Source organism: Hemicordylus capensis, chromosome 2 (assembly GCF_027244095.1).
Source record: "Hemicordylus capensis ecotype Gifberg chromosome 2, rHemCap1.1.pri, whole genome shotgun sequence".
In the NCBI taxonomy this organism is placed as follows: domain Eukaryota; kingdom Metazoa; phylum Chordata; class Lepidosauria; order Squamata; family Cordylidae; genus Hemicordylus; species Hemicordylus capensis.
The window spans coordinates 244,594,443-244,622,004 of record NC_069658.1 but is presented as its reverse complement, the minus strand read 5'-3'; the positions used below and the strand labels follow the sequence as shown (position 1 = coordinate 244,622,004).

At 46.3% G+C, this 27,562-nt stretch overlaps 2 protein-coding genes across 5 annotated transcripts in view; both read left to right on the top strand.

Moving 5' to 3' along the window:
- Window positions 1–27,562, top strand: part of LOC128347151 (zinc finger protein OZF-like) — a 44,905-nt gene that overhangs the window by 4,540 nt on the left and 12,803 nt on the right. The window lies entirely within an intron of this gene.
- LOC128347153 (zinc finger protein 239-like) lies at window positions 11,275–25,864 on the top strand. Of its 4 annotated transcripts, none has more exons than XM_053301345.1 (2): window positions 11,275–11,407; window positions 23,755–25,864. In XM_053301345.1, the coding sequence occupies exon 2, from the start codon at window positions 23,848–23,850 to the stop codon at window positions 24,946–24,948; it is 1,101 nt and encodes a 366-aa protein (XP_053157320.1). In that variant the 5' UTR covers window positions 11,275–11,407; window positions 23,755–23,847; the 3' UTR covers window positions 24,949–25,864. The 4 variants fall into 4 exon arrangements, with proteins under 4 accessions (XP_053157320.1, XP_053157321.1, XP_053157322.1 ...); XM_053301346.1 differs by lacking the exon at window positions 11,275–11,407 and adding an exon at window positions 20,509–20,602; XM_053301347.1 differs by lacking the exon at window positions 11,275–11,407 and adding an exon at window positions 20,840–20,919.

Sequence of the window (27,562 nt, the reverse complement as noted above, 5' to 3'; positions counted from 1 at the left end):
CTCAGTAGATGTTGGGAATTCTCTCTGGTAAGACATACCCTTTTAATAGAGCAGAGTGCACAAAGGCACAGCACAGCGGATTCTGCTCAGGCATGCTTGTATGCTGAGAGTAAAATAACTTGGAGCCAGTTCATAGTTTCCAATCAATATAAGGAGTATTCATTAGTGAACTCCATTCTAGATAGTAAAGTAGAGAGATAGGATCTCTAATCTAGCTAGCTAGCTGGATGCACAGGGATGCATCTCTGCACACATGGTGCACGGAGACAGGAGCTTGCATGTTGCAAGGGAGAAGGGAGGGAAGGAGAAGGAGGACGTGGAAGAAGGAAGTGCCTGGAAGTAAATAAGTCCCTAAGAATAGCAATCTACATACCAAAGGGATAGTGTCAGAGCAGTAGAGAAGGGACGACCAGTGTCTTGACCTCTCTAGCCCTCTGACTCACTAGTCTGTCCCCCTCTGTCACTGAGGCATGAACCAGCGCAGAGTCCTTCACTTCCAACAGTAGCAACCTGCCCTGTCAAGGATCCTCTTCAGCTATACATAAGCTACCTTCTCCAAGTGAGAAATGGTGGCTCATACTCTTGGAGCTGCTAAGGTTGGGGGCAGACACCATCTATAACAGAAGGCAGGGTTCCTGCTCTCTTTCTCTTTCTTTCAAAAACGGCTGTGTGGTGCAGGGTGGAGTGGCCTAGAATCCTCCGGGGCAGTTGGGTTAATTGAATTTTAAACATTCAAATCTGCAGAGGTGGTGCTACAATCAATTCCTCTCTGGCTTGCCCATCACACAACGCTATCCAGGAAGGGGGAGAGTGTTGTCTAGTGGAGAAGACCAGGCAGGGGAGTGGGGGGCTTCTTCCCAAAGGGGGGGGTCATTCTCTAGTTTACCAGCCAGTCCTCTCCCCCCCCCCCCTTTAAAAGTGCTGTGCAGTGTTTTTCAAGTGCACAATGGATGGTCTCTGGCAGGGCGTAGCTAGGGGATAGGGGGCCTGCCCTCTCTCGGGAGGCCCCTCAGAGTGAGGGAGATAATGAAGAAAATAGGGAGCTGGGGGCCCCTCAGGAGCTGGGGGCCTGGGTTCTTTGAACCCTTTTGGTCAATTATAGCTGCATCCCTGATCTGTGGAGGGGGGGTTCTGTGGAGCAGTTGGCTAGATTTAATATCAAACATTCAAATGTGCAGTGGTGGCACTACCGTTGACTCCTCTCTGGCTGACCCATTCCACAATGCTACCTTGGAAGCCAGTTGGGGGAGGGAAGCTAGAGAGTGCCGGCCAATGAGGGAGCCAGAGGGGAGGTTCTTCCACAGTGCTAGAGAAGCTGGGAGCGGACATGATGCTTTGCTGCTGCTCTGCCTCCTGTGCTGCTCCTAGGTATGAGGAAGTAAGCATGGAGAAGATGCAAAGAGGAGAAGGTGGCATGGGCCGAGTCCACCTGCAGACGTGCAGATGCAGCTGCTGCTTTGCAAGAAGAGGACTCCTGGCCAGTGCTGTGCATCGCTCAGTATTTGGCTCGGTCTGGCCCCAAGGTAAACTAAAGTGATGCTATGCGTGGGAAACTCAGTGCTACGTAGCAAATCCACACCAACCCACAGGGAAAACTCCTGGGTGAAATGCATCCTTGGTGGAAAGGTTCTCCTGGTTGGCATGTGCAGGAGATTTTTATGTAAGAGATTATGTAAGAGATTTTTGACCCTCCAAAATCCCTGCAACCAGGAATAATTTAAGACTCCAAAAATCCTCACAATAATAGAGAGACTGTGGGTCCTTTTTGATGGTCCTGGCTGTCAAGAATCCCAAGACTCAGGAAGACACGAGGAGAATGAAGAGATTATTTTTAATAAAAACAGATTTATTTTCTTACCAATGTTCAGATGAATCACAGCATACAGCATGCAGCAAAATTACTTCTCTCACACAAAGCAGTCACAAAACTAACAGCCTTGAGACACTGACAGGACAGCCAGACCCTTGCGGTCACAATATACTATACCCCAAGGGAACCTCGGCTTGTTCCTCTTTTTGCTAGATGCTAGGTGCCGTCAAATTGATTGATTGGATCAACTTCCTCCTTTCCTCCTCCTGTGTGCTGTGCCTGAGCCACTCTCCCTGAGGGAGAGAGCCCCCCCTGTCCTCAGATTAGCTCTAGATGGGGCTGCTCTTGACAGTGTGGAAAAATTTGCTGGAACAGGGGAACTTGGCACTTATTCGTGGTTGCTAAGATCATGGCCTAAACTGTGTGGAGCAAACAGACCCATGTCAAGCACCTATCTGATACAATATGGCTAACCTATCTATGCATTTATTCAATATAAAAATGACCTGATTAGGCCTTACACCCTGAGTGTTGTGGGAATTAGTGAAGGGGAAATCTATCTCTGAACATATGCAGAGTTTAGGCTTCATCAGATGAATTAGCATCCCCATCTTCCTGGGCAGGGTGTGAAGAGGGTATTAGGGAAGTCCTTACGGAAACTCACAAGCCCCCCCCCCCCATGAGTAGAAATTTTACAAAAAGTGGCTTGCTTTTTGAGCATCTTCATGCAGTGCTTCCGTGTTAATTACACCCCTGAGAAACGATATTGCTCCTCCGTGAGCTTAGGAGCTTGCCTGGAGGGCTGGGGTAAACTCCTGGCCTTGAGGCTGCCTTCTCTCCAATGGCTCCAGGTTGTCCCCTATCCATTCCTTCCAGGAGCTCCACACTCCCCTGGAATCCTCCTGCTGTCCACCATCTCTGCTGCTTCTGCCCACTCTCTGCACAGCTCTATGTTTTCAGGTGTTAATAAAGGCAACGCCTCATGCCCACATGCCATCTGCAAGGGTAGGACTTGTCTCACCAATAATCTCCTAGACTTCTTTGAAAGGGTCCACAAGCATAGAGAGAGTGGTGATCCAGTGGGTATGGTATAGCTGGGCTTTTGAAAAAGCTTTTGGCCAAGATCCTCACCATCAAGTCTTGAACAAATTTAGTGGCCATAGGATTAGGACAGGCCCTCTGGTGAATTGGTAGCTTGTTGAAGAACATTAATCAGAGTAGGAATAAATGGACAGTTTTTCCATTGGAAGGATGTGCAGAGTGGGATCCCCCAGGGATCTGAATTTGGACCAGTGCTTCTTAATTTTCTTCATGAATGATCTGGCACTGGGGTGAACAAGGTGGCCAAGTTTGCTGATGACAAGAAATGATTCAGGGTGTTGACAAATGATTGTAAAGAGCTCCAAAAGGCTCTCTCCTAGCTGAGAAAAATGGCAGATGCAGTTCAGCAGAAGTCAGTGAAAAGTGATGCTCGTTGGGGCTGAAAATGTCCAAACCAGAGGGGGAGCCACCATTGACCAAGGGGTTCAAAACACCCAGGCCGTGCCCAATCAGGGGCCATGCTTTGTGGCCCTGACACGGAGCTGCAGGGCTCTGTTCTGCAACGTCTTTCTTAAGGTATGGTGACCAGAACTGTTCGCAGTACCAAGTGTGGCTGCACCATAATTTTGTGTGGCTTCTTTGATGTCTAGTCTGACTAGTTTTCCAAGCTAGGGGAAATTAGGCCAATTCCATGCTAGGGATCATTAGGAAAGAGATTGATAACAAAATGGTTAATATTTTAATGCCCCTATGCAAAACTAAAAGATGACTGAGGGGAGACATGACGGAGGTTTATAAAATCATGCATTGTGTAGAGAAAGTTGAGATAGAGACCCCCTGCCAGGGGCGTAGCTATAACTGAGCGAAAGTGTTCAAAGAACAATGGCCCCCAGCTCCTGAGGGCCCTCTAGGTCCACCCCTCCCTATTTTCCTCATTATCTCCCACACTCTGGGGGGCTGCCAGAGAGAGGGATGAACACCGGCCCCCTCTCCCATAGCCACGCCCCTGCCCCCGCTTCTTGCATAACACTAGAACCAGGGGTCTTCCGATGAAATTTCCAAAATATTTGGGACCAGCAAAAAGAAGTACTTTTTCACACAACACATAATCAACTTGAGGAATTCTCTTCCACAAGATGTGGTGACAGCCAACAACCTGGATGGCTTTAAGAGGGGGTTTGGATAACTTCATGGAGGAGAGATCTATCAACGGCTACTAGTCTGAGAGCTATAGGCCAGCCTCAGAGGCAGGATTGCCTCTGAATAATAGTTGCAGGTGAGTAACAGCAGGAGAGAGGGCATGCCCTCATCTCCTCCCTGTAGGCTTCCCTGCGGCATCTGGTTCTTATGTTCTTGTATTCTGCCTCTGCTGCTGGCCCCAGCAGCTGCTGCGATTTTTAAATCTGGATAAATGTTCCAGCATTCTAGTGCGCAGAGGTCTAGTGCTCATTCCGATGTAAATAGCAGGACAAGGACAGTGAGTCAAATAAACAATATTCCTGGTGCTACAATTACCGAAACACCCCAGTATTAGAGATCGATCTGTAGCAGGAATGAATACCTGCTTGTCATTGATAACAAAACTGCAGACCCTACAATGACCACAAGGGTAAGATCCAGCAGGTTCACACTTTTGATTTGTGATCTCTGCTTTTGGCCCCAGCAGTTGTGGGATCAGAACTGCTGCTTCACTGGGGTTTTCTCTCTCCACTGGGCTGGAATCAACACCCTTCTCCTTAATGTAGGGTTGCCAATTCCTTATTAAATTTGCTGCCCCTGTGCTTTCAACAGCAACTTGCTCAAGAAGAAAGAGATGTTTTTTCTAGCCCTTCCATTTAGGAGCTAAAAAGCTTAATCTTGTGTAAACTCTCTGGAAATGTTTCATTATGTACAATGTCTATGGGATAGATTTCAGTGAACGGCACAGGAGCAGAGGCTGATAAAGAAGGTGGCAACACTGGCTTTCTCTGAATGTGTTCAGAAATTTTACAGTTTTGTCCCCAAATGTGGTGGGGAAACATGTTCTATGGAACTTGTGAAAAATGCAGAAAGAGCTCACACAAAAGGAAAATGAGGAAGATTATAGGAAGAAAAAAGAGAAGCCATTCCTGTGCATTTTTTCTAAGATGTTTATGCCTTATATTAAATAGTCAACTTGCCTCGCTGAAATCTACTGTTTCTTGCTGCAATTTGAAATTCCCAAGAGCCTTGGCAAAGTTGCCAAATATGCCCTAGAAGTTGATTAACTGACTAAAGAAAGTGAGCCTCAACCTATAAGCCAATGAACTAAAATCCGTGGAATTCATTTGATCTGGTAAAAGTGGATAGTGTGAAAGTGGTTCTAGCACTGAATGCAGGAAACGCAAACTTAGAGAAGGGGAGGGAGGGAGGAGCTGAAAGAATGACATCTCACTTGACCAAACCTGCCCACAGCAAGAGATGTGCCTTTTTGCACTTAGATGCACGTTGTGAGCCTTGGGAGAACCCAACCCAAGACCAGAATGTGAGACCAGGATGGAGATGGGCCACCTCTCTGTTCTTTCCCAGAGAGCTGGCTCTCTTTAGACATGATAATACTTGCATATATGCCAAAGGGCTCACTTCCAACCCCTGTTTGCTTGTCCTCCTTAATTGCTCTAAGACTGAGCAGCTGGCCAACCCTGCCCATGGAGAGACAGCTGATTGGGCTTTTCCAACTCTGTAGCCCTTAAAAGAAAGAAGCCTCTTCTGGAGGTTGATGTGGGCACTTCACAGGAGATGTCAGGATGAGGTTTGTGTGCATTCCATCTGCCTTCCTTCCCCTTTTCCCTGTTTGGGGTGGCCAGGCCAGCCCCAGGCTCTGCTGAAGGGCTCCGTTTGCACCCCCTGGTTTCTTGTCCTTCTTAATTGCCCTGCCCATTTCTATGTGAGAGGCAGCTGATTGGGCTTTCCAGGCTCTGTGGCCCTTAAAAGAAGGAAGCCTCTGCTGGAGGTGCAGTCTCTGGTGTAGATTGCCCAAAGGTGGGCCACCAAAGCTGGCCCCCAATGGGGGTGGGGCCAATACATTATTTCAGACTCCTGGTAGGGACCCTTCTGTTGTTTTGTTGCTGCCCTGTGATTAGCTGAGCCTGTTGTGGGTATGTGTCTTGGGTCATCCAGAGGTGGGGAGCATCTCTGGGGCAGCCATTCCAGTTGTGGGTAATCAACCAAGACTTGGTGCTGACAGATCAGCAGGTCATAATAGGGGAAGGGAATTTAATAATTGTGGTTTCCCCCTCTATCAGGCCTACTACCTCTTTGGTCTTGGAGAGCAGAGCTAGTGTGGTGTTGTGGATAGAGTACTGGACTAGGACTGGGGAGACCTGAGTTCAAATCCCCTTTCAGCCATGATACCTGCTGGGTGACCTTGGGTCAGTTCCTGCTCTCCCAGCCTAACCTACTTCACAGGGTTGTTGTGAGGAGAAAACCTAAGTATGTAGTACACCGCTCTGGGCTCCTTGGAGGAAGAGTGAGATATAAAATGTAAAAAACAAAGAAACAACCCACAGAACCTCACCGTATTGCTTTGTAATGCCAGATTGGTACAAAATCAGCCTGAGATCATCTACGATTTGATCTTGGATGAAGATGCCAACCTGGTGTGCATTACGGAGACCTGGTCGGGAGAGGCTAGTGGCCCGGTATGGTCCCAGCTCCTCCCAATGGTTACTCCGTGGTGGAGCAGGTGAGAGGATGTGGGTGAAGAGGTGGGGTGCCTGTAGTCTATAAGAATACTATTTCCCTTATCAGGATCCCTGTCAGGGAGTTGGCCTATATTGAATGTGTGCTCCAAAGTCTAGGGACCAAGGATAGATTGGGATTGCTGTTGGTATAGTGATCACCCTGTTGTCCAATGGAGTCGTTAACTGAGCTGACAGACCTGGTTGCTGAGTTGGCATTGGAGTGGACCAGATTGTTGGTGGTGAGGGACTTCAATGTCCATTTTCAGACCAGGTTGTCAGGGGCGGCTCAGGAGTTCATGGCCATGACCCCTGCTAACTTGGCAAAGAGGCACCTTTTTAATGTGGTGATTCTCTTTATTTAGTAGAAGGAGAGTTACTGGCCTCATCCAATCCCAGCAGAGTACTTCCAGTGACTCATTTTAGATTGTGAGCCCTTTGGGGACAGGGATCCATCTTATCTTATATGTTATTTCTCTGTGTTAACCGCCATGAGCCATTTTTGGAAGGGCGTTATAGAAATTGAATGAATGAATGACGACTTTTGGCCTATCCCAAGTGCTCTCTGGACCGATGCATGATGCAGGTCACAGACTCGATTTGGTCTTTTGCTCTGATCAGGGTGGTGTCCCGTGGGTGGGGACCCCTGTTATCTCTCCACTGTCATGGATGGATCACCATCTAGTTAAGGTAAGACTTGCAGCCACAGTCCACCAATGTAGGGGTGAAGGACTCATTAGGTTGGTCTGCCAAAGAAGGTTATTGGATCCAATAGGATTCCACTAAGCCTTGGAAGGGTTTCAAGCTGGCTCTGCTAGTAATTCTGTCGATGCTGTGGTGCAAATGTGGAATAACAAACTTACTAGAATGGTAGACACAATCACTCCTAAGCATCCTCTCTGACCTGCATTAAAGTCAACCCCATGATATTCAGATGAACTGCGGAAGTAGACAACTAGAGAGGGTAGACAATTAGAGATGCTTGTTTGGGGTGGTATAGATATATTTTAAATAATATTTAGGCAGACTCGGTGTAACACAGAGCTCATTTGAGGATCTATGTTCTGGCAGTGCGGTTGGCAAAGAAGCAGTTTTTCTCTGCCTGCATTGCTTCTGCAAATTCACGTCCAGCTGAGTTGTCTAAGGTTGTGAGGGGGCTGGTTCATTTCCCCCTCCACCTTGAATTTGAACTTGGAACCCTCTGTCACTTGCTGTGATGTTTATAAAAACTTTTTTGCAGATAAAACTCTTGTATTCGTGCTGAGCTAGACTCCTCAGTTACTGCAGATTCTACCGTAGAGGTGCCCAACAACTCCTCTTGTAGGATTGAATTGGATAATTCTGTTTGTTACTCCGGAAGATGTGGACAAACTGCTTCAGACTGTACATCCCACCACTTGCTCTTTTGACCCATGCCCAACTTGGCTTATTTTACCTGGCAGTTGTATTATCAGAGAGGAACTGGTAAATACCCTAAATGCTTCTCTGAGGGAGGGCAGGAGGCCTCCTTGTCTTAAGGAGGCTATTATTAGACCTTATTTGAAGAAACCTGCATTGGACCCCTCAGACCTGGGTAATTACAGACCTGTCTCTAATCTTCCTTGGTTGGGCAAGGTGATTGAGTGAGTGGTTGCTTCTCAGCTCCAAGTAGTTTTGGATGACACTGATTATTTAGATCCTTTCCAGACTGGCTTTTGGGTGGGCTATGGGATTGAGACTGCCTTGGTCAGCCTGATGGATGATCTGCACTTGGCGATCGACAGAGGGAGTGTGACATCATCAGGAAAAGACATGACTTCCGCTAATTAAGTGCTTGCCTGGAGTTGATATTGGGCTGGATAAGAAGCTGAAGTTGAATTCAAACAGGGCAGAGGTGCTGTCTGTAGAGGGTCGGGATCTGAGAGATGGTTTAAATCTGCCCGTTCTGGATGGAGTTACACTCCCCCTAAAAGATCAGGTTTGTAGTGTGGGAGTGCTCCTGGATCCCAAACTCTCTCTGGTTTCTCAGGTTGAGGCTGCAGCCAGGAGTGTTTTTTATCTGCTTCGATTGATATGCCAGATACGTACATTTCTGGAGACAAATTACCTTAAAATGGTGGTACATATGCTGGTAACCTCTAGGCTTGACTACTGTGATGCACTCTATTTTTGGGCTGCCTTTGTACATAGTTCAGAAACTATAATTGGTACAGAATGTGGTAGCCAGATTGGTCCGTGGGTTTGCCCGAAAGGACCATATAACACCGATTCTAAAAGAACTGCGCTGGCTGCCAATATGTTTCTGGGTGAAATACAAAGTGCTGGTTATTACCTATAAAGCCCTTAACGACTTGGGTCAGAGTACTTGAGAGAGAACCTTCTCTGTCGTGAACCCTGTCGCCTATCAAGATCATCTGGAGAGGTCCGGTTACAGTTGTCGCCAAATAGTTGGGTGGCAACTTGGGGCCGGGCCTTCCCTGTGGTTGCACATTCTTTGGAATGCACGCCCTGTTGAAATAAGAGCATCTCCTTCTCTGTTTTCTCCATTTTTAGGAGGACCCTGAAGATGTACCTATCTTCCCAGACCTTCAACTGAGACCAAATTTTTAAATTTTAATGTGCGCTTTTATCTATTATGATTGTATCGTTATGAATTTAAATGTTTGAATTTAAATGAATGAATGAATTTAATGAATGAATTTAAATGTTTTATATTTTATTTTTAAATTCTGTATGCTGCATAGATATTTCTATACTAGGTGGTATATAAATTCAATAAATAAATATATGTAGGATTGGTTAAGGATTTTTAAAATTATTTGTGGTTCTCCTATTGGAGCTCAACTGCTTACCTATAATCATTCTCTTCCATTCCAGCTTTCCCAGGAAGACCTACAGCACACTAGCCTGGGCCATCTTTCCTTATCCTGGAGCCTCCTAGAGTCTGAAACTATTTTGTCAAGGTGACCTATGGAAGACGAAAGCCCAACTGGCCCCCCATCAGGAGAAGGGTCGGAAGAAACAGGAGATGCCCCTCATGACTTCCAGGCAGGGAGTTGGAAGGAATCCCTGCCAAGGAGACCAAGAGAACAGGCTGGACAGGAACACAAGAAGTAACAGGATCAGACCCAGGAAGCCCAAAAGGAGGAGGTCCAGGAGGGAATGGAGAGACTGCACACGCTCACAGAAGCCTCAAGCCAGCTGAAGGCTAAAGCATTGCTGCCCTCCATGGAGTTAGAGACGGAAGCCTGCCAGGCTCCCCCACTGATGCCGGAGGGGGCTGCACTCTGCAATGAGCCTCCAGCACTCTTGGCTGCTTCCAAACAAAACACTAAAGCCTGCCAATCTAAGAGAGAAAGTGTTGTGAGGCACCTTGCCAAAAAACAAACAAACACATTTAAATGCTCAGTGTGTGGCGAAACTTTCAGGTGCTGCTCACATCTTACTAAGCATCATAGAATGCACAGAGGAGAGAATCGATACCCATTCTTGCAGTGTGGAAAGAGCTTTTCTCGTATCTGGCATCTTATTTCCCATGAAAGAACCCACACTAGGGAGAAGCCATATAAGTGTTCTCACTGTGAGAAATGCTTCAGGTTGAAAACTGATCTCACTAGACATCAAAGAATTCACAGAGGGGAGAAACCATATGCATGCTTGCAGTGTGGGAAAAGCTTTGCTCAGAAACATCATCTTACTATACATCAAATAATTCACACAGGAGACAAACCATATACATGCTTGCAGTGTGGGAAAAGCTTTGCTGAAAAATGTTATCTTACTAGACATCAAAGAATCCACATAGGGGAGAAACCATATGCATGCTTGCAGTGTGGGAAAAGCTTTGCTCTGAAACATCATCTTACAAGACATCAAAAAACCCATGAAGTGAAGAAACCGCAGACATGCTTTGATGGTGAAGAGAGTTTTTGTGACAAATTGAGCCTTCATGCACGTGAAAGAAGCCATCGAAGAAAGATATACTACAAATGCTCACAATGTAGAAAGATATTTGGTGATAAATCAAGTCTTAATGACCACAAGAGAATGCACACAGGAGAGAAACGTTCTTTGCCACTTGGAGTGCAGAAAGATCCTCAGTAGCACATGCTACTCTTCTATTGATGGAATCCACACAAAGCAAACTTTAAGTCTGTTTGTCCCAATACAACTACATTATGAGGTGGGCATGTTCTTTGAGTGTCCTACATTTCTGAGCCTTGGAAGCTTCGGGGTTTGGAGCAGAGCCTTCTTACAGGCTGCTCAGTGAGGAATTCCATGAGTTTTTATCATTTTTGAAGGTTTTAATAGAGACCTTTAGTGTGCTGGGTTCAATACTATGAAATGTTTTGATTAAAAAGGAAGAGAAATGTGATACGTCTAGCTTTTAGAATTGATGGAGTAATTGCAGCTATCATCTTCTGAGAGATCTGGGCTTCCTACCAATAGAGAAGACCCATTGTTCTGACACCTGGCAATTTCTACATCTGATCATATCTCAAATCCTGTATCTCGTAATATGCAACTGCAGTGTGAATTCATGAGGAAGAAGAGGGAAGTTGGAAAGTCTTTTTCTCCAGCATTCAGTTGCAATGGGATGGTAATGGTTGCTGCTTTCTAAAACTATTTTTGAATATCAGAATTGGAATGTATTTCCTCTGCTTATAAATAAAATTGGATGTAGTTTTTCCCCTTTGGATTCAAGTAGTCCTGTTTCCAGCCACAGCCAGCCAGATGCTGCCAAGCAACAAGTAATTGGGGAGGGATGCCAAGAGCTCTTCCCAGGTGTTGACCCAACCCAGGGATGCACAGCTTTGTCTTTCCAGCTGTTCTTGGACTACAGCTTCCATCATCCCCTGCCACAGTGGCCAATAGTCAGGTATGATGGGAGTTGGATGACCGAGGACCCGTATTTGAATAGTTTTGTTATATTTTCACTTGCAGCTATTCCTCCAATGAATAGAGGCAGAGTGACTGGTGGTCTCTGCATATCAGTTCACACTGCTCTCAATTTTGAATGTCTTTCACTACCAAGTTGTGACCAGTTTGCTATGGCCCTTCTTGTTAAATCTAAGGCCTTGTTCCTATTACTCATTAATGTATACATTCCAACTTTGAATCGGATCGTTTGCGTGAAGACAATATGGCCTAAACTGAAATTATATATAGAAGTTCTTCAATGTTTGTATCCTCAAGCGCATTTGTTGATTGCCGGCGATTTCAATGCTAGGCTGGCTGACAACAATCAAACTATTTGCTAAGTTTAAATCTTATTCATTTGATGGGGAAATTCAATACCCATTGTTAACTGGTCAATTTAAGGATTCCAAGGGGAAGTTTGCTGAGGCTATGCCTATTACAAACTTTTGACGAACTAAATTTGCATATTCTTAATGAGGCAATGTAGGGTGATTATCCGGCTGAATATACATATTGGTCTAGTGCTGGCTTTTCAACAATTGATTATATGGCTATCTCACCTTCACTTTTTTCTCAGCTGGTAAATTTTAGAATTGTCATCTGGTGTGAGAATGACCACCTGCCGGGGGAATTACTCCTAAATTTTGATACTTTATTTAAATTGGATGTGATTTGTACCCCCACTTCTGATCTGGAGGTTTGTCCCCCTCAGGACAATGAGATGGTTGGATTGTTTGGGTGCTAGGGTGGACGCCTTACTGACTTCTTGTAACATTGATATGCTTTGCTCAGTTAGTCAGGTATGATGGGAGTTGTAGGTAACCTCTGCTGGATGGCCCAGGTTGTGCAGGCCTGGCCCAACCCAGCACTTGCTATTTGCAATCCGAACCCACTCTGTACACACAGGTGGCATGCAGGTCTTCTAAAACCATGGTAGTGGCCCTATATTGGGGTGATATAGGCAAATCACATTCTACCATTACTATCAGAAATGGGGCGGGCAGGCAGGAGGGGTTAGAGTTCATGGTTAGAAAATGGTTCAACAGACTGATTTGGAAAAACATGGCAGTTTAGGAGAAGGGGGTCTGAGTGTGATCCATGCCAATTTTAAGGTACTAAGGGGAAGAAATCACCTCTTTATAGGAGTTTAAATTTTGATATGTGACAGCAACAGACTGCCTAATAAAACCCAAACTCCACAAAGTCTGAGGTGGGTGGAAAGGATAAAAATCTGTCAATTGCTTCATTGGTGCTTAGTCTCTTTAGGAAGGGCTGTTTTGTGTTAGATTGCCATCTCTAATCTAGGATCTCTAATCTTGCTAGCTAGCTGTATGCAGATGGATGCATCTCTGCACACATGGTGCAGGGACAGGGAGAGAGGAGCTTGCATGTTGCAAGGGAGAAGGTGGAAGTGGAAGAAGGAAGCGCCTGGAAGGAAGGAAGTCCCTAAGAATAGCAATCTACATACCAAAGGGATAGTGTCAAAGCAGTAGAGAAGGGACGACCAGTGACTTGACCTCTCTAGCCCTCTGACTCACTAGTCTGTCCCCCTCTGTCACTGAGGCATGAACCAGCGCAGAGTCCTTCTCCTCCAACAGTAGCAACCTGCCCTGTCAAGGATCCTCTTCAAGGCAAAAAATATAAGGGATTGCACGACAAGACAGCAGCCAAATGGGTGAAACCGTGCAAAAATAATGATAATGGTAGCAATTGGAATTGATAACACTTCCAGAACATACACCACTTTCAAAGCTCTTGTTCATGAGAAGAACCCAACATATACATTGTTGTGACAAAATCAAAACACTTCCAATGTTGTGAAAATATCCATTATTATTTTTTTGAATATATACGAAAAAAAAGACCACAAAGGGTTTTTAATATACAGATCACTTAAACTTTAACTGCATAAATGCAATGAGTGTAAATAATACATGGTAAACGTAGGTCCTGAACATCCAAATGATCAATTGGTACAGGAGAGTCTTGTTATTCATGATAAAAACTGCAAAAGTTCCAATTGCAGAAGTACAAGTGCAATAGCTAGTCAGCAAATCTGTACACAATTGTGTATCTGAAGCAGAGCTGTCTTGTTATTCATGAAAAAAACTGCAAAAGTTCCAATTGCAGAAATTACAAGTACAATAGCTAGTCAGCAAATCTGTACACAATTGTCTATCTGAAGCAGAGCTAGCAGAGCTGATGGGCGAACCCGGGAAATTCTCCAGCACATTTCGAACATTCTTCATCAGAGCTGCAAAGCTTCTGGAAATGTGAGCACAAGAACAGTTCCGCAGCTGATTACATCATACAACAAACATCATAATGTCATCCAAAACCTCCCCTCTATACGCCCATTAACACATACCCATTTCCTCCGAAAGTATTTTTTGGAGAGCTCTATCCTCCTACATCTCACTCTGGGAAGACAAATCATTCAATGACTAATCAGCTCATGGGGCTCTGTATTATATAGCCCGCTAGTTGAAGGCGATCGGAGGCTCGGTCTAACCGGCCTCGTCCCGGTGGGTAGACCAGGCCTCCGATCGCCGGAGGCCCGGTCTACCCGGCCTCGTCCCCTGCCGGCGGGTAGACCGGGCCTCTGGCGGAAGTTCCCAGGTGTCCTATGCGGCGCGCGCGTGCCCAAGGCCCCATTTGGGGCCGAGACTTTGCCGAGAGAGGAGCTCTGTTCGTGAGCGCCTCTCTTTTTTGGAACACCATGCGGTGAGGACTTGGGCGGGCGGCTGGGAGGGAGGGAAGGCGACAGTGGCAGTAGCTTACTTTTGGCCCTAATCTGCTCGTGGGGGGCGGCGGCGGCAAAGCGGCTGGTTTCCAGCGCCCCAATTACACAGTGAAATACAGGCGCTGGAGGGGGCAAAGAGGCGGGAGGGGTAAGTAAGCCCTCCCGCCCTTAAAGGAAGACCCCCCACCCGGACCGGCCAGGTCCGAACCGGTCCGGACAGTTCGGAGGCCTTTCGAATGGCCTCCAGACCGGTTCGGACACACCCCTAATCCACACTCTCACAACAGCAATATTGAGGATATGTTTATCTTTAAACTATTACTCCAACTGCACAAAGCCCTATTGGGTCAGCTACTGACAGAAGCAGGGACAGCTATTGAGACTGTCCACTGCTGTCTTGTGAACATGCAATTAGGGGAAACAATCATTACTATGAGTTTGGCCTAAGTATTGTCTGTCTTATAAATTTTGCCTAGGGCAAAAATGTATAAGAAGAGGGGGAATATGTTGGGGACACACACACCCCAACATTAAACCCAGAGCCACCAACCCAGAATTATATGGAACCCAGGTCTGTGTCTGACTCCATTTTATAAGAGTTTAATGAAATGCATGAACTCAAGGTGAACTGACACCCAGATCTCAGGACCGCCTCATGTACTGCTCTGTGAAAGAGGAGGCAATCCAGCATTGTATTGTGAAATGGGCACTCACAGAAACACAAGGGCGAGGCCTGAGCTAATCAATATGCTAAAATGTGACTCACTATCAGATAATGTCTGTGGAAGAGGCCAGAGGCTGATCTCCCCTTTCCTGTTGCAAGAAGTCTATGTTAATCCTTGTCAATGATTGCTCTGCAAAACTCAATTGCTCTCTATAGAAATTCAACATAGGTAAATGCACACAAAGAAAACACCTATAGACTTTAATTCTTACTTTACTAACACCTTAACACCTCATGGGATGAGGCTGGCAAATTTGAGACAAGAGAAGATGCCCATTTGCAGCTCAGAGATGCAGATTTGCCGTGGGCAATGTCCCCTCCTCAAGATAGCAGCTAACAGAAGATGAGATTAAGATCTCTCTGGACTGGCTAATATCCTGACTAATTAAAAGACATTATCCAGAAGGTAACAGCATTGTCACCCTTTTGGGGACCCAGGAAAAGATGAGGAAATTTGAATAGACTCTATGAGAGATCAAAGGAAAACACAACTATAAAGAATTAGGCTTACTGGACAGGGAGCTAGCAATCTTGTGCCTACAAGCAAGATCTGCTCATGAGAAATCCAAGGGTTTGCTGCCCAAGAGGCAGGAACTCTTTCCATGGATAAGGGACTGTTTGTGACTTCTGCTGCGAAGTGAAAAGTCAAGACTTCCCCAGCCATGGTGCTCTGACTCTCAGCCGTGCTCTGAGCAAACGGGCAGGGGACAACCTGGAGCCATTGGAGGGAAGGCAGCCTCAAGGCCAGGGGTTTACCCCAGCCCCCCAGGCAAGTTCCTAAGGTCACGGAGGAGCAACATGGTTTCTCAAGGGTGTAATTAACATGGAAACACTACATGAACATGCTCAAAAAGCAGGCCACATTTTGTAAAATTTCTACAAATTGGGGGGGCCTTGTGAGTTTCCGTAAGGACTTCCCTAATTCCCTCTTCACACCCTGCCCAGGAAGATGGGGATGCTAATTCATCTGAAGAAGCCTAAACTCTGCATATGCTCAGAGACATTCCCCTTCACTAATTCCGACAACACTCAGGTCATGCACATGCCAACCGGGAGAACCTTTCCAGAAAGGATGGATTTCAGCAAGGAGTTTTCCCTGTGGGTTGGTGTGGATTTGCTACGTAGCACTGAGTTCCCCACGCATACCATCACTCTAGTTCACCTTGGGGCCAGACCGAGCCAAATACTGAGCAAAGCACAGCACTGGCCAGGAGTCCTCTTCTTGCAAAGCAGCAGCTGCATCTGTACGTACACAGGTGGACTCGGCCCATGCCACCTTCTCCTCTTTGCATCTTCTCCAGGCTTCCTTCCTCATACCTAGGAGCAGCACAGGAGGCAGAGCAGCAGCCAGCATCATGTCCGCTCCCAGCTTCTCCAGCACTGTGGAAGAACCTCCCCTCTGGCTCCCTCATTGGCCGGCACTCTCTAGCTTCCCTCCCCCAACTGGCTTCCAAGGTAGCATTGTGGAATGGGTCAGCCAGAGAGGAGTCAACGGTAGTGCCACCACTGCACATTTGAATGTTTGATATTAAATCTAGCCAACTGCTCCACAGAACCCCCCCTCCACAGATCAGGGATGCAGCTATAATTGACCAAAAGGGTTCAAAGAACCCAGGCCCCCAGCTCCTAAGGGGCCCCCAGCTCCCTATTTTCTTCATTATCTCCCTCACTCTGAGGGGCCTCCCGAGAGAGGGCAGAACACAGGCCCACTATCCACTAGCTACGCCCCTGCCAGAGACCATCTGCTGTGCACTTGAAAAACACTGCACAGCACTTTTAAAGGCGGCGGGGGGGAGAGGACTGACTGGTAAACTAGAGAATGACCCCCCCTTTGGTAAGAAGCCCCCCACTCCCCTGCCTGGTCTTCTCCACTAGACAACACTCTCCCCCTTCCTGGATAGCGTTGTGTGATGCGCAAGCCAGAGAGGAATTGATTGTAGCACCACCTCTGCAGATTTGAATGTTTAAAGTTCCCCGCCCTAAAAGAAAGGCCCCCCTTTGGTGCCGGTCCAGACTGCTCCGGACCAGGCACATCCCTAGTGTGGATAGGAATGGAGCACCCCCTCTTGAAGGGAGCACCCCCTCTTGTCCAATTTCTTTTGAGTATATCTCACTTACATTTGCTGTAGTCACACAAGCACGTGTCTGAGAGAGCATTTTATATGACCCAATAGTTTGCCAAGCATTTGCCTTCAAATGTGGCAGAGTTTACAACCTCACAGATCCCACAGCAGCAGAGGTCTGTCAATTGCCCTTTGTCCTTGGCTGTCCCAGCTCACAGGGATCCATGCAAAGTGGAGTCCTGCAATCCAAGAGGCCAAGTGCTTTAATACATTTGACTCTATATACCCTCCATCAAATATACACTCAATCAATTATACACTCCTATAAACCCAACATCTAGGAACTCTAGCACATAGACTAAACTCATAGGTACAACATAAGTAACTATGTGCAGACAGATAGATTTTGCAAAGTACTGAGTGTACAGCATGAATGCATATGTACAGATACATTTTGCAAAGGACTTCAGTGTTCAGTTTTCAGGTTGAGAAGGGAGTTCAATAAAAGGAGAATGAGGCAAAGGATACAGTGACACAGAATGAATGCCCAAACCAGGCACAATGCAGAAGAAAGCATGTTCATAATCTATTTCTGTCTGTCTCTCCCCCTCTTGGTTTCTTCTGTATTGGCAAGCATTGGCAAGCAATAGTTCCTGCTGACATCTAGGTTGTGGAGGGGCTCAGCTGTCAGGAGCTAGGGATCGTTGCAATTGAGGTACACTTGGTGTTCTCAAAGTACACTTGGAGTACTGCATACAATTCTGGTCACCACATCTTAAAAAGGACATTGTTGAACTGGAGAAGGTACAGAAGAGGGCAACCAAGATGATCAGGGGCCTAGAGCACCTTTCTTATGAGGCAAGGCTAGAACACCTGGGGCTTTTTAGCTTAGAAAAAAGTCGACTGTGGGGAGACATGATAGAGGTCTATAAAATCATGCATGGTGTAGAGAAAGAAATTCTTTTCCCTCTCACACAACACTAGAACCAGGGGTCACTTCATGAAATTGATTGCCAGGAGGTCTAGGACCAACAAACAGAAGCACTTTTTCACACAATGCGTGATCCACTTGTGGAACTCCTGTCACCACAGGATGTGGTGACAGCCAACAACCTGGATGGCTTTAAGAGGGATTTGGATGACTTCATGGAGGAGAGGTCTATCAATGGCTACTAGTCGGAGGGCTGTGGGCCACCTCCAGCCTCAAAGGCAGGATGCCTCTGAGTACCAGTTGCAGGGGAGTAATGGCAGGTGAGAGGGCACGCCCTCAACTCCTGTCTGTGGCTTCCAGTGGCATCTGGTGGGCCACTGTGCGAAACAGGATGCTAGACTAGATGGGCCTTGGGCCTGATCCAGCAGGGCTGTTCTTATGTTCTTATGGGTGTGCAGTCTGGCCTGAGATTCAGTCTGTGGCGTAGAAGTGGCAGAGTGGGCAGGGTCTCTGAAAATCAGGAGGATCTTCACACTGTGCCATCCAGGCAGAATGGGTGGCCTACTCTTCAGGGTTGGTGTGCCTTGCATCCATCAGGAGGAAATGAGCACATCTCATCAGGAACAGAGTGTAGGGTGGTTAGAAAAAAAATTCTTCCCTCAGTCTCAGTCTTTTCTCAGTCCATTCTCTGTGTCTGCTTGCCATGGCCTCTCACCAGACTGAACAAAGAGGGGAGTAGGGGAGCTCTAGCAAGCAGGTAAGGTGCAGAGGAATAGATGGGCTAAGAATAGAGTTAGGGTTCAGGAGGAGTAACTCTTAAGAGAAAAGCAATGTGCAGATATCTGAAGATTTCAGTGGAGGTGGTGCCCTCTGTTTCATCAATTTGTCTGACCTTTGGATGTCGGTGTCTAGATGACTTTGACTAAATGCATCCTGAGCTGGAACAGCTGGAGCTGTGCCAAGTTTCCCCCTCTTGCTCCAGAACAGCTGGAGCTGTGCCAAGTTTCCCCCTCTTGCTCCAGGGGATCATGGTTTTTGTGCTACTAGTGTCTGCTAGACTAATCTGGCACCTGTGATCTCTGGCTTTGCAAAATGTGCCCAAATGTCCTGCAGGGGGAGGGTGTGTGCCTTACTCAACCCCTCCTGGATCAATGGGTCTTTTATTTACACTACAGTCACTTCCTCCAAAGATCTCTGGAATGGATCTTCCAGGTTTATTTCTCTACTCTGCTAATTTCGTGACTTCATTTCTCTGACACAGGTCTCTTGGGCAAAGCGTGATCTGGCTAGTGCTGTCTCTGAGAGGTTTTACCTGTACTTTTGTACATCTCAAATAACTGATTTCAGGGGTATTCAATTGAGCCACTACCAACCCATCCACTTCTTGTTGTGGTTGGACTGGGGCCAATTGGACTTCTCCAAACTTCTGGAGTTTTGCCAGTATGTCAGATGGGGACTCCCACCCCCGACCAAACTGTTGTGTGCACTCACAAAACTCAGCTAATCTGTCTGACGCCAATACTGGCAACACTCTTTGTTGCAAAAATTCCTCAGTAGTAAGGGCTGCCTCTGCCTCTGCAGAAGCCAGCCTACAATTCAACTCTGAACTGGACTCAGAAGCCTGACTCTTGCAGGCTTCCTCTTCCTCTGCTGGCAAAGCCGAGACAACTTGGTTGGTGTGCCAACCAACTCTGGGTTTAATGTTGGGGGGGAGGGGTGTCCCCAACACCAACAACCTGGATGGCTTTAAGAAGGGTTTGGATAACTTCATGGAGGAGAGGTCTATCAACGACTACTAGTCGGAGGGTTAGAGGCCACCTCCAGCCTCAAAGGCAGGATGCCTCTGAGTACCAGTTGCAGGGGAGTGACAGCAGGAGGGAGGGCATGCCCTCAACTCCTGCCTGTAGGCTTCCAGTGACATCTGGTGGGCCACTGTGTGAAACAGGATGCTGGACTAGATGGGCCATGGGCCCGATCCAGCAGAGCTGTTCTTATGTTCTTGTATCCTGCCTCTGCTGTTGGCCCCAGTAGTTCTGGGATCAGAACTGCTGCTTCATTGGGGTTTTCTCATTCTTCCTTTTTCCAGCTCCATTGGGCTGGGATCAACACCCCCCTCCTTAATGTAGGGTTGCCAATTCCTTATTAAATTTTCTGCCCCACCCCTGTGCTTTCAGCAGCAACTTGCTCAAGAAGAAAGAGCTGTTTTTTCTTGCCATTCCATTTAGGAGCTGAAAAGCTTCATCTTGTGCAATCTCTCTGGAAATGTTTCATGTACAATGTCTATGGGTCAGATTTCAGTGAACAGCACAGGAGCAGAGGCTGATAAAGAAGGTGGCAACACTGGCTTTCTCTGAATGTGTTCAGAAATTTTACAGTTCTGTCCCCAAATGTGGTGGGGAAACATGTTCTATAGGACTTGTGAAAAATGCAGAAAGAGCTCACACAAAAGGAAAATGAGGAAGATTTAGAAGAAGCTAGCTCTCTTTAGACATGATAATACTTGCATATATGCCAAAGGGCTCACTTCCCAGCCCTGGTTGCTTGTCCTTCTTAATTGCTCTATGACTGAGCAGCTGGCCAACCCTGCCCATGGAGAGACAGCTGATTGGGCTTTTCCAACTCTGTGGCCCTTTAAAGAAGGAAGCCTCTGCTGGAAGTTGGTGTGGGCACTTCACAGGAGATGTCAGGATGAGGTTTGTGTGCATTCCATCTGCCTTCCTTCCCCTTTTCCCTGTTTGGGGTGGTCAGGCCAGCCCCAGGCTCTGCTGAAGGGCTCCCTTTCCACCCCCTGGTTGCTTGTCCTTCTTAATTGCTCCTTCTTAATTGCTCTACCAACCCTGCCCATTTCTATGTGAGAGGCAGCTGATTGGGCTTTCCAGGCTCTGTGGCCCTTAAAAGAAGGGAGCCTCTGCTGGAGGTGCAGTCTCTGGTGTAGATTGCCCAAAGGTGGACCACCAAAGCTGGCCCCCAATGGGGGTGGGTGGGGCCAATACATTATTTTAGACTCCTGGTAGGGACCCTTCTGTTGTTTTGTTGCTGCCCTGTGATTAGCTGAGCCTGTTGTGGGTATGTGTCTTGGATCATGCAGGGATGGGGAGGTGGGGAGCATCTCTGGGGCAGCCATTCCAGTTGTGGGGAATCAACCAAGACTTGGTGCTGACAGATCAGCAGGTCATAATAGGGGAAGGGAATTTAATAATTGTGGTTTCCCCCTCTATCAGGCGTACTACCTCTTTGACCTTGGAGAGCAGTGCCTACCACCCACAGAACCTCACCTTATTGCTTTGTAATGCCAGATTTGCACAAAATAAGCCTGTGATCTAGATATTTGATCTTGGATGACGATGCTGACCTGGTGTGCATTACGGAGACCTGGTCAGTTGAGGCTAGTGGCCTGGTTTGGTCCCAGCTCCTCCCAATGGGTTACTCTGTGGTGGAGAAGGTGAGAGTATGTGGATGAAGAAGTGGGGTGCCTGTGGTCTATAAGGATACTATCTCCCTTACCAGGATTCCTGTCAGGGAGTTGGCCTATATTGAATGTGTGTTCCTAAGTCTAGGGACCAAGGATAGGTTGGGATTGTTGTTGGTATACTGATCACCCTGTTGTCCAATGGAGTCCCTAACTGAGCTGACAGACCTGGTTGCTGAGTTGGCATTGTAGTGCGCCAGATTCTTGGTGGTGGGGGACTTCAATGTATATTTTTGAACCGGGTTGTCAGGGGCGGCTCAGGAGTTCATGGCCATGACAACCATGGGCCTATCCCTAGTGGTCTCTGGAATGACACATGATACAGGTCACACACTCGATTTGGTCTTTTGCTCTGATCAGGGTGGTGTCCTGTGGGTGGGGACCCCTGTTATCTCCCCACTGTCATTGATAGATCACCATCTAGTTAAGATAAGACTTGCAGCCACAACCCACCTCTGTAGGGGTGAAGGACCCATTAGGTTGGTCTGCCCAAGAAGGTCATTGGATCCAATAGGATTCCAAGAAGCCTTGGAAGGGTTTCAAGCTGGCTCTGCTACTGATTCTGTCGATGCTCTGGTGCAAATATGGAATAACGAACTTACTGGAGCGGTAGACACAATCACTCCTAAGCGTGCTCTCTGACTTGCTTTAAAGTCAACCCCATGGTATTCAGACGAACTGCACTAGTTGAAGCGGGGAGGTAGACAACTAGAGATGCTTGTTTTGGGCAGTAAAGAAATATTTTAAATAAAATAAAATAAATAAATAAGTGGAGGAAGAATCGTCGCGATTCCAACAGATTGCAACACAGAGCTCATTTGAGGATCTATGCTCTGGCAGCGCGGTTGGCAAAGAAGCAGTTCTTCTCTGTCAGCATTGCTTCTGTAAATTCACGCCCAGCTGAGTTGTCTAGGGTTGTGAGGCGGCTGGTTCATGCCCCTTCCGCCTTGAATTTGAACTTGGAACCATCTGTTACTTGCTGTGATGTTTTTAACAACCTTTTTGCAGATAAAAAATCTTGTATCCGTGCTGAGCTAGACTCCACAGTTACTGCAGAGTCTATCATAGAGGTGGCCAGCAACTCCTCTTGTAGGAATGAATTGGATAATTTTCAGTTTGTTACTTCTGAAGATGTGGACAAACTGCTTCCGACTGTACATCCCACCACTTGCTCTCTTGACCCATGCCCAACTTGGCTTAGTTCACCTGGCAGTCATATTATCAGAGCGGAACTGGTAAATATCCATAAATGCTTCTCTGAGGGAGGGCAGGCTATGAGATTGAGACTGCCTTGGTTGGCCTGATGGATGATCTACAATTGGCGATTGACAGAGGGAGTATGACTTCATCAGGAAATGGCATGACTTCCGCTAAGTGCTTGCCTGGAGTGGATATTGGGTTGGTTGAGGGATAACAGGCTGAAGTTGAATCCAAAGAAGGAAGAGGTACTGTCTGTAGAGGGTCGGGATCTGAGAGATGGTTTAAATCTGCCTGTTCTGGATGGAGTTACACTCCCCCTAAAAGATCAGGTTTGCAGTGTGGGAGTGCTCCTGGATCCCAAACTCTCTCTGGTTTCTCAGGTTGAGGCTGCAGCCAGGAGTGCTTTTTATCCGCTTTGGTTGATATGCCAGATACGTACATTTCTGGAGACAAATTACCTTAAAATGGTGGTACTTATGCTGGTAACCTCTAGGCTTGACTACTTTAATGCACTCTATGTAGGGCTGCCTTTGTACATAGTTCAGAAACTATAATTGGTACAGAATGTGGTAGCCAGATTGGTTTGCCCAAATGGACCATATAACACCGATTCTAAAAAAAACTGCACTGGCTGCCAATATGTTTCTGGGTGAAATACAAAGTGCTAGTTATTACCTATAAAGCCCTTAACGACTTGGGTCCAGAGTACTTGAGAGAGAACCTTCTCTGTCATGAACCCTGTCGCCTATTAAGATCATCTGGAGAGGTCTGGTTACAGTTGCCGCCAAATAGTTGGGTGGCAACTTGGGACCGGGCCTTCCCTGTGGTTGCACATTCTTTGGAATGCACGCCCTGTTGAAATAAGAGCATCTCCTTCTCTGTTTTCTCTGTTTTTAGGAGGACCCTGAAGATGTACCTATTTTCCCAGACCTTCAACTGAGACCAAATTTTTAAATTTTAATGTGTGCTTTTATCTATTATGATTATCTTTTAATGAATTTAAATGTTTTATATTTTATTTTTTAATTCTTTATGCTGCATAGATATTTCTATACTAGGTGGTATATAAATTCAATAAATAAATATATATAGGATTGGTTAAGAATTTTAAAAATTATTTGTGGTTCTTCTATTGGAGCTCAGTTGTTTACCTATAATCATTCTCTTCCATTCCAGCTTTCCCAGGAAGACCCACAGCACACTAGCCTAGGTCATTTTTCCTTATTCTGGAGCCTCCTAGAGTCTGAAACTATTTTGTCAAGGTGACCTATGGAAGACGAAAACCCAACTGGCCCGCCATCAGGACAAGGGTCGGAAGAAACAGGAGACGCCCCTCATGACTTCCAGGCAGGGAGTTGGGAGGAATCCTTGCCAAGGAGACCAAGAGAACAGGCTAGACAGGAACACAACGAGGGACAGGATCAGACCCAGGGAGCCCAAAGGGAGGAGTTCCAGGAGGGAATGGAGAGACTGCACATGCTCACAGAAGCCTCAGGCCAGCTGAAGGCTAAAGCATTGCTGCCCTCCATGGAGTTAGAGATGGGAGTCTGCCAGCATCCCCCACTGATGCCAGAGGGGGCTGCACTCTGCAATGAGCCTCCAGCACTCTTGGCTACTTCCAAACAAAACACTAAAGCCTGCCAATCCAGTAGAGAAAGGGTTGGGAGGCGCCATGTCAAAAATCAAAAACTTCACAGGAAAACATTTAAATGCTCAGTGTGTGGAGAAACTTTCAGGTGCTGCTCATATTTTACTAAGCATAATAGAACGCACAGAGGAGAGAATCCATATCCGTGCTTGCAGTGGGGAAAGAGCTTTTCTCGTATCTGGCACCTTATTTCCCATGAAAGAACCCACACAAGGGAGAAGCCATATACATGTTTTCAATGTGGAAAAAGCTTTGCTCAGAAATCTCACCTTACTAGACATCAAAGAATCCACACAGGAGAGAAACCATATGCCTGCTTGCAGTGTGGGAAAAGCTTTGCTCAGAAAACTGATCTCACTAGACATCAAAGAACCCACACAGGGGAGAAACCATATGCATGCTTGCAGTGTGGTAAAAGCTTTGCTCAGAAACCTCAACTTACTAGACATCAAAGATTCCATACAAGGGAGAAATCATTTGCATGCTTGCAATGTGGAAAAAGCTTCTCTCAGAAAATTGATCTCACTAGACATCAAAGAATCCACACAGGGGAGAAACCATATGCATGCTTGCAGTGTGGGAAAAGCTTCACTCAGAAAACTAATCTCACTAGACATCAAAGAATCCACGGGGGAGAACCATATGCATGCTTGCAGTGTGGGAAAAGCTTTGCTCAAAAACGTTATCTTACTATACATCAAAGAATCCACACATGGGAGTAACCATATGCATGTTTTCAGTGTGGAAAAAGCTTCTCTCAGAAAATTGATCTCACTGGACATCAAAGAATCCACACAAGGGAGAAACCATAACCATGTTTTCAATGTGGGAAAAGCTTTGCTCAGAAACATCTTCTTACTATTCATCAAACAACCCATGAAGTGAAGAAACCGCAGACATGCTTTGATGGTGAAGAGAGTTTTTGTGACAAATTGAGCCTTCATGCACATGAAAGAAGCCATCGAAGAAAGATATTCTACATATGCTCACACTGTAGTAAGATCTTTGGTGATAAATCAAGTCTTAATGAACACAAGAGAGAAAATGAACACAGGAGAGAAAAGTTCTTTGCCACTCGGAGTGCAGAAAGATCCTCAGTAGCCCATGCTACTCTTCTATTGATGGAATCCACACAAATAAAACTATGTCTGTTTGTTCCAATACAACTACATTATGAGGTGGGGATATTCTTTGAAGCAGCCAACATTTCTGAGCCTTGGAAGTTTCAGGGTCTGGAGAATAGCTTTCTTACAGGCTGCTCAGTGAGGAATTCCATGAGTTTTTATCATTTTTGAAGGTTTTAATAGAGACCTTTAGTGTGCTGGGTTCAATACTATGAAATGTTTTGATTAAAAGGGGGGGATGTGATACGTGTAGCTTTTAGAATTGATGGAGTAATTGCAGCTATCATTTTCTGAGAGATCTGGGATTCCTACCAATAGAGAAGACCCATTATTCAGCTTGTACTTTAAGCTGTTCTGACACCTGGCGAATTCTACATCTGATCATATCTCCAATCCTGTATCTTGGAAAATGCAACTGCAGTGTGAATTCATGAGGAAGAAGAAATTATTTTTAAATATGAGGATTGGAATGTATTTCCTCTGCTTATAAATAAAACTGGATGTATTTTTCTCAGTTTGGATTCAAGTGGTCCTGTTTCCAGCCACAGCCAGCCAGAAGCTTCCAGGCAACAAGTACTTGGGGAGGGATGCCAAGAGCTCTTCCCAGGTGTTGACCCAACCCAGGGATGCACAGCTTTGTCCTTCCAGCTGTTCTTGGACTACGGCTTCCATCATCCCCTGCCACAGTGGCCAATAGTCAGGTATGATGGGAGTTGTAGGCAACCTCTGCTGGATGGCCCAGGTTGTGCAGGCCTGGCCCAACCCAACTCTTGCTATTTGCAATCCGAACCTGCTCTGTACACACAGGTGGCATAGAGGTCTTCTAAAGCCATGGAAGTGTCACTATATCAGGGGTGATATAGGCAAATCACGTTCTACCATTACTATCAGAAATGGGGCAGGCAGGAGGGGTTAGAGTTCATGGTTAGAAAATGGTTCAACAGACTGATTTGGAAAAACATGGCAGTTCAGGAGAAGGGGGTCTGAGTGTGATCCATGCCAATTTTAAGGTACTAAGTGGAAGAAATCACTTCTTTATAGGAGTTTAAATTCTGATTTGTGACAGCAACAGACTGCTTCATAAAATCCAAATTCCACAAGGTCTCAGGCGGGGGAAATGACAAAAATCTGTCAATTGCTTCATTGGTGCTTAGTCTCTTTAGGAAGAGCTGTTTTGTGTTAGACTGTGCCATCAAATCGGTGTCAACTCTTGGTGGCCACAGATCCATGTGGTTTTCTTGTAGAATACAGGACGGATTTACCAGTGCCACTTCCCAAGCAGTATGAGACATTGCCTTTCAGCACCTCCCTATATTGCTGCTGCCCAATATAGGTGACTAAAATATATATTTACAAGGCACAGTCTGGGGATTCGAACTAACAGCCTCTTGGTCCCTAGGCAAGCTGCTTCCCTGTGTTAGATCAGGGAAAACATCTAGTACATGCTTTCCCCTGATATCATCTTTTTGTGTGTTTAAACAATGCAATTAATTGCCGCACTTTAGATTGTTGTGGTGAAAACATGGATCATCTGGCACATGCTCAGCAGAGGTCCTCTTACCCCTGGACTTCGGGACCAAAGTCTATACCCCCTGGGGACCGCCCAAAACTTCTTTAGTCTGTCTGGGGTGGCATGGTTTGTGACCCAAGAACCTATGTGTTTAAAAAAAAAAAAGATGCTTAACTTGCAGTGGTGGGGCCTCCAAAGGCCTCTAGCTTCAGGCTCCATAATTACCGAGGTGTACCTCTGATGCTCAGTAGCTGTTGGGAATTCTCTCTGGTAAGATATACCCTTCTAATATAGCAGAGTGCACAGAGGCACAACACAGCAGAGTCGGCCCAGGCATGCATGTATGCTGAGAGTAAAATAACTTTGAGCCAGTTCATAGTTTCAAATCAATATAAGGAGTATTTATTCTAGATAGTAAAGTGGAGAGATGGGATCTCTAATCTAGCTAGCTAGCTGGATGCACAGGGATGCAACTCTGCACACATGGTGCAGAGAGAGGAGCTTGCATGTTGCAAGGGAGAAGGAAGGGAAGGAGAAGGAGGAAGTGGAGGAAGGAAGTGCCTGGAAGGAAAGAAGTCCCTAAGAATAGGAATCTACATATCAAGGGATAGTGTCAGAGCAGTAGAGAAGGGTGACCAGTGTCTTGACCTCTCTAGTCCTCTGACTCACTAGTCTGATCCCCTCTGTCACTGAGGCATGAGT